The following is a 13736-nucleotide window of genomic DNA, read 5'->3' on the forward strand; positions in this document are numbered from 1 at the left end:
CAAGAGCATTTTCAAGCATCACCGAAACACTCCCCGTCTTCTGTCCGTTACTCGGTGTAAAGAACAGATAGAAAGAGAAATGATTGTACACAGTTGAGTCGTCAATGCTTTTATTTGGGAGCGCGTTTCAAGTTGTATTTGTAAAAGTAAATGTTAGGTGGCCTCCGACCCACCTTTACGGAGATTTACGGTAAATACCAACGTGGACCAATCGGAAGTCGTCAGGCTGGTCCTGCGTTCCATGGTGAGATTACACATCACTGTACTGTGGAGGGGGATTGTGGACAGGCAGACAATAATACAAGTAGAAATATTAAGATATTAAATATGCAATCAGCAAATATGAGCGCAAATTACTACGCTCTTAAACCCTCTTATTCTAAAAATGCTTTTGTTGAGTTTCAGAAATGGAAGTTTTGAAGTAAGTAGGTCTGCGCTTCTGTCTCCGATGCTCACTACTCGCATTTCTAATCTAACTTCTGCTAGTTTAAGGTTTGTTCACTTGAATGCATTTTCTATTGGGATAAGTAAAAATCAATGACAACATTCACCCCCTGCTATATGAAACATAAAGCATGGGCAGCTATTGGTAATTATCCCAAAGCTGATGTAAAGATTACTCAAAATGACAAGATCAACTCTATATTGCTTTTCATGGTTGAGGTTTCCATTTCAGACAAATGTTTTGTTTTTTAATGAAACAAGTAATTGAATATCATAAGGGACTATCATTCTGAGCCACAGCAGATTTATTAATATTCTGAAAGCTTTACAGCAAACAGAACTGAGCTGGAGGCTTCATTCAGTCACTAATTCAATTCACAGTCGTCCTTGTTTGCTCTGGTGCTTTTTATGGTTTTGCCATGGCAACAACACGACATTTTAAACTATTCAAACAAAGTAGACCAATATTCAATGGAGTAAACTTGGTGGCAGTGTTGTAAATCTATCATCAGTATAAATAATGCTGATCCATCCTAAATTAAGACATTTCCACACTGTTCACGCATGTTAAGACGTATTTCCTGTATTCATCTTGCAAAATGTTTTACTAAAATGTAGAAGAACAGACAAAAATAAACAGTCATTGTTACCAAATAACCTGTTTATTTCATCGCGCTAATGAAGTCAATTATCTATCCACATAATGCCTTGGTACCCACGTCAAAATTTTATATGCCTGCACAAAATCCACGAGTGCACAATATTGTTAATACAGTGAGTATGGAGGATACAGTCACTCTTACTCGCACTCGAGAGTACAAACAAGAATCCATAGCGATGACGTCCACTGTGTGATTATATCATAGACGACTACTTCTGCTGCAATAGATGAAACATTCACAATGTTGTTAGCTTATGGCATGTTAAAACGTGTTCAGTGATTCATCTCCCATATCAAAAACTATCAGGTCGGCATACATCACCTTGTGAAAAAGGCAGTAGCTCAGTGTTCATTGTTAGCAGTGGAGACTATTTAAAAAAAACAAAAGAAAGAAAGCGTCTGTTAAATCTGAGCCTGATGGTAAACATACGCATCGGAAATATCTGATGTTGAGACAACGATGTGAGAAAAAGTGTAAAATTCAAAATTAGTCTGTCGGACACAAGGCAGAGTAGTGAGACTGTTCTGCTACGTTAAAAAAACACTACACATACAGAGAAATAAAAACATTTAATAAAAACAATAAAAACTTGATGCAAAAAGAAAAAAACATTTGACGAGTCAAATGTGACAGCGGAGCCCTAAATTCGTGCGGGTGTCGTAGCATTGTCGAGCAGCAGTGTGTCCATGCCGTCGCCGCTCTTCTTTCTCCGGGCATCCGCATGCAACGCTTCTCTGTTCCAACAACTCAGTCGGGCTGTTGCCGAGTTCAATATCCCTTCCCAAAGTTAAGTGTAAACAGTTCAGCCATTGAGACCACCTTAAATTATCAATCGCTGAAGGGGTGGGGGTAGGGGGGGGGCGGGGGAGAAAAGAAAAGTAAAAAATATAGTAGCAGGGATCTCCCAAGCTCCCACGAGTCCATCATTAGGACACAGAGGAGATCGGGTTGAGGGGCGAACCCATCTGTGTGAGCACCTTGTCCAGCCACTGGAGGGGCCCGTGCAGGTGCACCTCAATCCAGCAGGGGGTGCTGGTGACGTCCTGTCGGTGGTACTCGGCTCCCCAGCCCTGTGAGGAGGCAGAACCAATTTAACCACGACACAGATTAGGATGACGTCTGCCTCTTGTTAAAAGAAAAAAAAAAGGACGAGCCATGGTGAGGCCTTACCTTGACGAAGCTCATCCTGATGGTGCACATCTTGGTGAGCTCGTACACGGCCTCAAAGCCGTGGTTGACCGACTGAGCCAGAAGCTGAGCGAACTCCTGGTTGTTGAAAATCTTGAGGCTGCATCCGCTGGGGATCTTGCACACAGTGGTCGGGTGGAAGCCGTGGTGGTAGTTGCAGTTGCGGCTCTGGACGAAAATGCTGGTGTCACTGAGGCACTCCGCGTACACCTCCCCTCCCACGTAGTACAGGTGCACTCCTGGGGAACAGAGATGGACAACCAACGGTCAGGACATCCGGAGGGGGAACAAAACGCAGCCGCGCGAGAACAATAACCGGTCACGTCTGTTGAGTCGTACCTTTGCCGATGTGCCTGCGCGTGTTCTCGATGGTGGAGTTGCGGTTGACGTTGGACAGCAGCCCGAGGCAGAAGCGGTTCTTGTTGTTGGAAGGGTCGGTGAAGCCGTCCACCAGCACGCTGGTCGACGAGGCGTGGTAAGCCTCGCCCACGCGGTTGTTCAGTTCATAGTAGACAATGGAGCACCAGTGGCTCGGCTCCTCGTACTCCACCGGCTGCACATCTGAGAAAAGCACAACAGGTTAAATCTTATTTTGTTCTTCTTCTTAAAAACAGGCGAGTCATAAACATAGCCGATGACATCATGAGACACACTAATCTTCTAGAATTTGATTAAGAAGTCAAACAAAAGTGATCATAAAATTATCATACAGTTCACTGGGATATTAAGTCATATAAAGCCTCGTTAAAACCGTTGGGACAGGATTCATTGAGTGTGGTTAACAAGAGGGAAGGAGCTCGTTATCACTCAGAATGGAAATCATTTCATACAGTATTAAGATAATTAGATCCCCAAACAATAGTGTACAAGATTTGCAATTTGTATTTTTTTTTCCACTTTGACTTCTGTAGTTCATCCTTTAGTTCTCTCCTCAAATACAAACTAATATAGAAACACTCAAAGAAAGGAATGATACATTAGATATTTCAATGTAGGTAGGTATGAGCTGTCTGACATCTTCACCGGTTTGTAAATTCTAATGTAGGGAGAAAATAAAAAGTAAATATACAATCAATATGTCATCACTAAAAATTAGAGGTTTGTGATTGGGGGCAAATAAAGTGATGAGGACATATTTTTTTTTCGACATGAAAAATGACCAAATGTTCATCAAGACAGCACACGTGGTATTAAAACGTAACTCATTCATGTCAATGAGCCCGGTGCAGTGTGAATGCCAGTGCAGGGGAAAGGGCAGAAAAACAGGCTTTACTTTTGCAGCAATGAATTGCCATTTTCACATCAATTAAGCAGAAAAGCCAAATCCTGCCTCAAGTATACTGTGAACTGCTGTGCAGCATCTTGGACTTCCAAAAGCTGTACTTCCTGGTTGGCTACTCTGTATGTTGATTGGTGAAGTGCAGCCGATACTAACGCGTGTTGTCCTCACCTCCTCTGGCCACGTTGGGAGCTACCAGGCTGCTGCTGGTTTCCATGGACTGGCTCTCCTGGCCCAGCTGCTCGTCGGGGGGCATGTAGGCCGGGGGTGGGGTGTCAGCTGAGACATTAAGAGGGCAGTTAAGAGAGGATGAGACCAGTTGTTGCTGCTGGCAAATAGACTTGCACACATCTCCCGAGACCCGGGACAATCATCCCTGGATCTGTGCCCCGGAAACGGTGTCACATTTCACAGATCCCTCACTTGCTAAGCCACATGCTAACCCATTCCCGACAGAGATGCAATTTGAGCTTTCTGAGCCCACAGACAAATAAACAAAAACGCCCCCACAGAAAATGTTTATGATTATGATGCGCAAATAACCACCAGGGCCTTTCAGAACAAATAAAATCCTAAATTGCCATTAAAAACTTTCTCTGCCCGACTGCCTGCAGCCACTGGATGCGTCAGCAGATCTGGACTGGAGCAGGATAGAGGACTAGTCACCAGACACACACACACACACACACACACACATACTGAAACATATGTACAACCGGGATAATCCAAAAGGTATTTCTCCGATATATCAGGACTATTGAACATGGCAGAGAGGAATGTCTGGGTTAAGTGGTACGCCTTCATGCATCTGTTCCGTCTCAGTGACAGTGAGACAGAACGGCCGCCTGCTCCACTGAGTTAGAGCCTTGACAGCAGACAGCAGCGCTGGCTCTGGTGGACACTGCTTAGCTGGCATTTCCTTTGTTCTCATTTCGGGGTGTAGCTTGATTCGGATGAATATAATAACTTGACATGGTTGGAGTCTTGTTAAAAGCATTTCCATGGCACAGAGATGAAGTGCATCGTGCTTGGGTTCAAACTATTGGGTCGTTCTCATGCTGGGGGCTTTGTAAATGATATGCATTAACATGGATCTCTGATAGATGTCTATTCTCAAAAATACTTTACAATACACAACTTAAAAACAATTCAAATCACCAGGGCTGGTCGTTGGCTACTCGACAGCAAAGCTCCAGACCAACACAGTAGTGTGGCCCCTTGCTCGGGGTCGGGTACACGAGTGTGTGTGTGGCATACCTGGGAGCTGGAATGGACTGGAGGGCCCCGAGCTGGCGGGAGAGTTGGGGTAAGTACCGCTGCTGGCTGGAGAAGAGGGATACGGAGAGTTGGGAGAGATGGGGAAAGAACCGCCTCCCCCTCCCCCTCCTCCCCCACCGCCGCTGCTGCCGCCCCCGCTGTGCGGCTGCTGGAAGGACTCTGGAAAGGTGGCGTTCAGGGGCATGTGTGGCTCGTTGTGGGTGAGGTTGCGGAACTGTACCAGCAAGCTGTGCTGTGGGTTGAACTCGCTGTGCCGCGGTACCAGGACAGGAGGGAGCACTGGGGGGTGGGACGGAGAAAGAAGGGGAGGAAAAGGAGTTGAAGATTAGCACAAACACAAACACACACACACACACACACACACACACAGGGGAATCAAGGTATTGTATTATTTAGAATTTTATGATGCCAGTAAGGTTTTATTGAACTTAAATGTGCTTCCTTGTTAATAATGTATCCTTTCCATTACTTACAGGCAAATGCAGCCAATGTTGGAGAGAAAAGCCTTCGTAAGCTCTCGGAAAGCAGCCGTGGTGCACACTCGTGTGCAACACGAGGGCTTCTACTACCCATTATTATATTGTGTCACCATTTCATTTGACCTAGAAAATGTCAGAAAACGACAAAAAAGGCCCCTCAGAATCCCCTAAAAAGGGCTTTCATTGAAATCTTGAAGCCATTTATATACACAGCCGATATCGGTAGCTGTTCTTGGTTTTGTTAAACAAAAACACACCAAACCTGTGCCTTGAAACAGTTTAATCAACAATTCGGCATTCCTCAAAAGCCGCTTTAGGCCTTGGCTAAGATATAACCACAGAGGTCATCCACATTTATTTTCATTTTTCAACTTCGTCAAGAGGATATAGGGCCTTGATTATCATCTCCTAAGTGACTTAAAGCGCCATGTCTCCAAGGCTGTCCCTCTAAAGTACCCAGTAAGCCTTGCTTTAAAATGATCTGACGTGCGGTCTCTCCTGACCGACATGTGATCCATCTCCTTGAACTGGTCAATGCAGAGCTGGCTATCCCAAACCAGCCTGGTGTCAGAGAGGCCGTCCCCGTGTATACGATGCGGTGCGTTAGTGACAGAGAGAGAGAGTGAGAGAAGGGGGCAGCGATGAGAAAGTGCTGGGAGTTTAGTCTGAGTGGTTCATGCATTTAGTGCGCCGCTCTCTGGTGCCACACCCCATCTGGAGTGCCTAGAAGCATATAATCTAATAAGACTCCAAAAGAGCGAGCGATATTGATTTTCTGTGAAATGGACGGAGGGGGTGGGACGGGCCCGTGTGATGACAGCCTCCTGACCTCTGTGGATTTGTTTACCAGCACTACAGTTTGCTCAGAGCTCCACGCTGCTCTTATCGCTCTCCTTTTTTACAATACAAATGAACACATCTGGTCATGGCTGACAAAAAAACATAGTTGGGAGTATGAGTTAAACATTAACCTTGCAGTATTAAAAAAAAATAAAAAATACAAGTGCGAGTACCTACCAGGACTCTCCACTCGCTTGTAGTGATACGGGTTGATGCAGACCTCCTTCTGCTTGGAGCCAAACGGGTACTCGCACACCTCCAGGGGCTTGAGCTCGTGGTGGGACTGGAGGTCCGGCCAGCGCCACACTCGGCAGTAGATGACGTGAGGCAGACCTTTCCTGTGGGAGACCTGTAGCCGGCCGTCCAGTGATCGCGGAATGGTTACGCACTTGCTGGTCTGCCCGGGGCAGCTCAGAGCCTTCTCCAGGTCCTCCATGGCGCCCTTCTTCTTCTTCAGCTTCTTCACGAGCGCGTCCACCGCCTTCTCGGCCCATTTCTCCTCCTCGTCTCCCTGCTTCCAGCCGAGCAGGCGTTTCACTGCTGGGCTCGTGAAGGAGAAGAGACTGGACATGGAGGTCATGCTGGATGCTGTGGTGTAGGTGAAAGGGAGGACCTCTGTAGTGGCCGCTCACTCCAGGGGGAACGGGGCGGGGGGGGATGGGGGAAGAGTAGAAGTCCCCTGCTGACAATCTCCGATCAGCGTTAGTCGTCTAAGGCGATGTTGGAACGTGTGGTCAACCAGAAAACACTTGAGTGTGGAAGTATGAGATGAGGGCTGGGGTAGGGGAGAGGAGGCTTTAGCCTTGTCTGACCAAGGACAGGAAGCAGGGGAGGGAGGGGAGTCAGCAAGCAGGACGCAGCTGCTGCTGCTCAGGAAGGGCCCTGCAGCAAGCGGTCCAGAGCTGGGTCACCAACACTGATGGAGGGGGTGGGGGGGTGCAGGCTGCAGGAGCGGAGATCAGGACCTCTGTCGAAGTGACACGCAGCAGCAGGTCTCACCGGTGCGAGATGACGGCTGCTCAACAACAAATCCCAGCTCCTCTCCAACCGGTGCACAGTCAGAGTTCTACTCCACCAGCCTCCTGCAAGACAGAGAGCAGAGCAGATACACGTCAGCGACACACGCTCGCTTCTTTGGCATTACGTATAAATCGATAAACAAGCAAACGTTCCTAACATTTGTAAATAACAATTTAAAAGATATGAATGAAATGAGAGTCTCAGGACAGCGTGTGAGAAACAGGATGATCAAATAAACCCGTTGTCCCCTTTTTGAATCGGACACATCATTTCAATTACTATCAATACTTTCAAACATACATTTAGTTAAACTGCAACACACATTTAGTTTAATTTGTTTATGAATTAAAAAAACATTGTCTCTCTCTTAATTCATAAACTGTTTCCTGTGACTATTTTCCATCACGACCCAAATCCATATTTTTGGTCAGCTAATTTAGTGCATATACTAGTTGAGTTAGTAAGATTATGATTCAAGTGTGGGCTGAAAAACAACATTTTATTCTCATCAGAAAGAGAGGATGCCAGCAGAGAATGTGAGCAGCAAAAATCTAAGTCGAGCTCTATTCATTAATGCAGCTGTTCTTCACAATGCTGTTGTGAAGAACAGGGCACCAGACAGGAAAATAAAACGACTTACTGAAATAAAATGGAAACTCAAATTAGTGACAAATAAATGAATAAAGCTAATTTTAGTCAATACACTTTATCATTTCTCATAGTACAACCGTGAGTCACAAAAAACGCTGAACACTGAACCACCACCTCTAAAATGAATGCATTATTGCCTCAGGGCGTCCAATGATTCCCTCAACAAACTACTGTTTCCACCCACTGATGCAGAGACACTAACCGTCTCAAACATGATGCACAACTAACGACATGCTGTGATATCCGACACTTCTGCCCATATTATCACGCAGCCCCGGCGAGCAGACAGTCAAACACATGTAGCCTGCAGCAGCTGTTTGGGGGCTTGCAAGACCGGCCTCAGTCAGAGAGGATGTGACCACAAAGAGCTGCTTCCTCCCTCATCCCATCTCTGCCCCGATCCCACCCTTCCAGCACACAGCTGTCCGACAGCACTGCGCCCACTTCCACTACTCATTGTTCTGCATGCACATGAAAGCGGAGGGAAACCTCCTGAAGTGGAACATGTAGGCATACACAAAAATGACCAGCCTGCAACTTTTTTTTTCTTTCTGACATTCACCAGAATGTGTTCCAGCAGCTGTTTCCACAGAGGCTGATCAGTCAGAGATCTGGATGCCGCTTCGTTTAGACCGGATCAGCAGTGATTCACCAGCTCATTGTCAGAGAGTGAGCAAAGCCAAATGATACGATTTCAACACGCGGACGTGCCCGGTCTTCCTGAAACGAGCAGAAACGTATGCTTGACGAACACGTTGTAGACAGAACTTGCCTGAATGAACAGCTGTTAACGATGAATTAACCGTAGAGATAAAAGCTGATCATCTCTAAACACTGATCACAGTTCACACGGATGGCTCTTTGTCTTTTCACCATCAAAGAGGCTGAAAATCAAAATCAATCTCAACTGAACATACTTTCACAAAGCCACATGTAAAAAAAGGGGGTTGTGGGAAGAGAACTTAAGTCCCTGATTTACTGATCAGCACCTAAATTAACTGTAATTAAAGATGGTTTGTGGTCTGTCTTACAAAAATCAGTGGATCCCTATGTATGTATGTATGTGATCAAGATGTACAACAAAGAGTATGACCAACATCTTTTTTATGCACTATGTTTTATGAATCATTTTAAAAGGTTCAAGGCACAGAATACGTTCGACTGAAGATAATATGGTATATATATATATATATATATATGCCATGGGCTATAACTCATACTGAGAATCAATACACATCTAAAGCCCCCTGAAAGCCCAAACCACTAGATACACATTGGATAAGAAACCAACTGGAAGTGGTAAACATATATCGGGCCTGCAAAGCGTTAGTTTAACACAGCCTAGTCTAAAGTAAACTAAAACGCAAGGCCGCCAGTCTCACATCTTACCAAAGTCTACAAAAGAAAACTCAACAGTTCTCTGCTTTACTGTGTGCGACCAGCCTGAAACGCCTGACAAGTAGCGTTATGAAGTACAGCGTACAGACGATATGAAGAACGGTCCGGTGAGTAGTAACGTTACGCACCCAGAGAAAGATACAGATATAACGTTAACGGTACACGAGTCCTCAGACAGCAGTAAACGAGCTGCTCTACGTTGAAATCACTGAGCAGTCATAACACACGAGACATTATTTCAGTGGCATTAGCCCTGGTATGTAGCAAGCTAATGTAACGTCAAGTAACCTCGAGAATGTGCTAACTAGCTTAGCTAACGTGAACATAACACAACTTGTTTAGCTATCTTTAAACTTAGTCAAAACACATAACAACTATCACACATCAGTTTAAGAGTCTAAAGTTTCAGGGCGTCGTTTAGTCTTTAAAACGTGACTTTATGAGCCATCGTATTCTACCTCTTAACGGTTAGCAACGTTACTTCACCCTTCCTCCTCTTCCTCCATTCCAGAAACTTTTTAAACTTCTCACCACTGCGGCTAAGCTATGCTAGCTGTTAGCCCAGCGTACTGATGTACGTTAAGTTAGCTCACTGGAGTTCACGTCCACTCTTTTAATGAAACTATTAAACGCTCGCCGAGTCACATACCTCTTAGTAATGCACACAGGCTATGACCAGTGCGTTTTGCTGTTGCGCTGAGGCTGTAGTTCCTACTCTTACAGATTTTCTCCCGTTTTCCACCGTTTCTTTCCTCCGCCTCTCCGTGCCATGTCCTCCAGATCCTGGACACAAGTAGACTGGGGAGGCGCAGTGCATATCACTCCGCTTCCCTGACAAACTAGTGCTCCCTTTGGCGTTACAGCTAAGGATAATTCGGTTTCTTATTGCCTAAAAAGTACTACGACGACATACCACACAACTCAATTATATTGTATGTATATATTTTATACAAAAGCAGTACATTTAATGTCTAACCTTTCCAAACATCAATTCGCTTTCCTCGCGCAGAGATAAGGGAATATTCCGATTGAACAAACCTTTTCACACCTTTGACAGTTATGTAGATTATTACGGTCATTGGCGCCAAACACAACCTCAGCAGCTGCACCTGAAACAAATCACGCATCAGTGCTGGTCTTTATAAACGCGTGTGATGTGTCCGTGTGTGTGTGTGTGAAGTTGTACTTCTTACGGTGGTCGTGCTGCGGCTCTGGAACGTCTCACAAGTTGCTGGCTCCACTCAGTCTGGAGCACTGCGGTTTGTTGTGTATGGTCGTCCTTTGTAGTCACTTGTTCAACACTCCCCCGCGTTATCAACCTATTTCACTTTAATCACGCATACTAATAATTACTATTCCACACGCGCATTTCCGCAGACGGACCGCTACTCTCTCTCTTATCTCTGTCAGGAGAGTGTTGGGAGTGCGGACTCTCCATTCAGTCCTAAAAGTCTAAATGAGTTGCGGTGTCCGTGTTCAACCGCTAGTGGGCGACGTACACCCAGCTCTGTGCTGTTAAAGGTACACCATCAGACATCCCAACTCTACAGGTACAGTTACAATAATATCACTTTATGCTAATGAGCCTCTCACCTCATGCATGCACAGATGTTAACATTCGTGATTAACAGGCTGAACCAGACTTCCATTCAATTAAATCTATTTTTAGCGAGGTAATAATATGCTTCCTGCATTCACACATAGTTGACAGTGAAAATGTGAACATTTCCGTTGATTTATATATTGTTTTTTTTCCTCATGAATTCTCACACTAGATCAAAAATGATTATTGTACAAGAGTTGTGTTGTCACATTCCTTACATGCTTTTCTAAACCTGCGTTTTTAATAAAACAGAGGGCTGCACAAATGAATGGTGGGTTTGTCTGATGACTTCAGACCGTGTCATCATTTATGATATCAGTTCTTACAGGAACAACTACACGAGATGACACACACAGCAGTTTATTATAAGCTGGAGTCACTGCCATCAAGCAGAACCCAAAGTGTTATGCACCACAAGAGACACGGTCTCAGAATATTGTTTCAATGGGATGAATCCTTAAGGCGAGGTATAGGCAACCTGGGCTGGGGGCCCCCCGCAACGCAAAGGGCCCCAGACAGCTATGGATTTATTACGATGTTTGGATATGAAAACCATTGAATTATGTTACGGTTCTAACTCGTTTGTACCACGAAATAACTTACAACAGGGCTCCAAAGCACTTAAAAATAAGCAACTCAGCTGCATGGCCTACTACTTATTGTGTACTTCCACAACATTACAGCACTGCATTGGCCTGATACTGAAACGTTACAGGTTACAATGCAGATTCAGCTCACAAAATAAAACAATTACAATGTAATGCATTATTATTCATTACACTATCTTAAGGTCATAGAAGCGAAAGCTCCACCTTGAACAGCGATAACTCTATATACGCAGCGTTCGGAGGAAACTGAAAACTGTTGCAATAAAGTGTTTCGCGCTACGTTGTGTGGACAATGTTTACATCTCTGCCTACAAAGTTCTACTCCTTTTTCTTTTTTTGATACCTCCAAAAACACTGTTTCATTACTATCCCAAATACAGTAGCCTCTGAAAGTTGAGACATGTTCAAATATAAGGAGAAGAATTGATGAGATGCTATTTTTATGACAAGACAACAGAAGCGTTGTACTCTAGCACAGCAGTCGTATGTACTCACGTCTCCAAGAGTTTGTCATTCAAAAAAACAAACAAAAAAACCTGGTTTCAAGTAATCATGTATTTTATTAATTTATGTGCAAAAATCAACTACTGTCTCAAACGCAAAAATACGCAAAGACAACTTATATGTACAGAGAAGTCCAAGCTGCAAACGGAGCACAAGTCATCAGGTTAAGCTGTTCGGTCTCCATCGACGCACAGTTGAAAAGAAAAGGGTTCGTGTTCACGTTCCACATGTGCACAGCTGAGTCTGGTTTAGTGACAAACCCCATCCTGGTGTCCCCCATCAAGAGACTCACGGGGGATTACAAAAGATCAATTTGTTTTTGTGAGTCAAGGTTTGTGGAACTGTCAAGCATCTCGCTGCAATGTAATCAAAAAAATGTCACTGAATGATTAATAAGTATTAATATTGAGTAATTGAACACCTTGAGTTATCACATTCCTAATCCGTTCACGTTGCGACCCTTATGAGGAAGTAAACACTTTGTTTACATATATTATAGAAGACGGATACACATTCGATCGGATTGATTACGTCCAGCTTTGTTACTTTTTGCTGCAGAGCCATTCGTCAGAGTGGCGTTGGGTTTACTACACATCCCAGAGATCACCTGGTTTGATTGACAGGTGATCAGGTAGGTTTGGTCTGCAGTGTCGGTGGGTGACGGGAGACACGGTTTAAATGAATATAAAAGTATTACGTTTATAGAGTTTTTAGGTGTCGTCTTTTTCTTTTGACTGTTCTATGGTGTCTACGTCTTCCTCTTCTTAAACTGAAATATGAAATCACTTCCTGTTCACTAAGGATTCATTTCCTGACAGTGTTCACAACAGCTGGTGAGTAACACTTCAGTCATGAACTGTCGGGAAGTCGACTCACTGCTGTATTTTTAACACATAGCAGCAAAAAGGGCCTTTGAGCTACAGATCAACTATACACGACGCCTCTGAAGCGGAGTCAGACGGAGGCCCCACTGTGGATGACCCACTGTGGATGACCCACAGAGCACAAGCGGTTTAAGAAGACACCCTCATATTAATAATGCTGCTTCCTTCCTTTTAAGATGAGCCTCTGCTGCATGAGCTGTGACCTGTGAGGTGTAAAAAACCCTAGTTACTCAGTTATTCTAATGTGACCCGTCTGTTCCTGTTATACTGTGTGTGTGTGTGTGTGTGTGTGTGTGTGTGTGTGTGTGTGTGTGTGTGTGTGTGTGTGTGTGTGTGTGTGTGTGTGTGTGTGTGTGTGTCCGCTTATTCTTTGCAACATTTAGTTATTTCTTTAAAAGCAATAAACGGCACACTTTGGCCCACCCAAAGCTAAAATTCACTACGGGGACAAATACGTTGGACAGAAAATGAGGAGGATTCCTGGTTTGTTTGTCCGCGGACTAAGTCAGATGATTTTTGTGAATCATACGAATAAATCACAAGTAGGTTACTAGTACCAACTTTAATAAAAAAAAAAGAAGAAGAGATTAGCTGTACAGTGTAAAGAGGCTTTGGTGGATGAACTGAAAACACAGTCAAAGAAACGCAGTGCAATGTGAACGTTGAGCCCCGTCTCTCGTCTTAGAGTACCTCCTGTTTGAGAGAACCTCATTGAACATCCCCAGCTCTGTAGTAGAGAACCAACCATTTAAACGTGTGGTTTGGGTGCTGCCTGTAGTTCTCTAAAGCCATAACCTCTTTTAGTTTGTCATCCTTCACACTTGTATATTAGTTTTAACTACAAACGTTCTGCCGGTGTGAAAATGACCAAATCTACATTACAGTGAGTAGATGTGAA

General features: G+C 44.4%; 1 protein-coding gene across 1 annotated transcript; it reads right to left on the reverse strand.

The window, feature by feature from the left end:
- Positions 1-1084: 1084 nt before the first annotated feature.
- On the reverse strand, positions 1085-10240 carry smad5 (SMAD family member 5). The gene is made up of 7 exons (XM_079168155.1): positions 9889-10240; positions 6348-7252; positions 4831-5130; positions 3745-3852; positions 2634-2855; positions 2277-2533; positions 1085-2176 (listed from the first exon to the last, which is right to left on the reverse strand). The coding sequence occupies exons 2-7, from the start codon at positions 6748-6750 to the stop codon at positions 2033-2035; spliced, it is 1434 nt and encodes a 477-aa protein (XP_079024281.1). The 5' UTR covers positions 6751-7252; positions 9889-10240; the 3' UTR covers positions 1085-2032.
- Between the last annotated feature and the right edge of the window lie 3496 nt (positions 10241-13736).

Source organism: Pholis gunnellus, assembly GCF_910591455.1.
Source record: "Pholis gunnellus genome assembly, chromosome: 10".
NCBI classification, from domain to species: Eukaryota; Metazoa; Chordata; class Actinopteri; order Perciformes; family Pholidae; genus Pholis; species Pholis gunnellus.

What these genes read in the sequence shown, in the direction of transcription:
- smad5 (XM_079168155.1), bottom strand. Translation starts at nt 6,750, where the DNA reads ATGACCTCCATGTCCAGTCTCTTCTCCTTCACGAGCCCAGCAGTGAAA. An exon ending in TCCCAACGTGGCCAGAGGAG is followed by an intron (nt 2,856 to 3,744) that starts GTGAGGACAACA and finishes TGCTTTTCTCAG; the next exon opens with ATGTGCAGCCGGTGGAGTAC. An exon ending in GCGCAGGCACATCGGCAAAG is followed by an intron (nt 2,534 to 2,633) that starts GTACGACTCAAC and finishes TCTGTTCCCCAG; the next exon opens with GAGTGCACCTGTACTACGTG.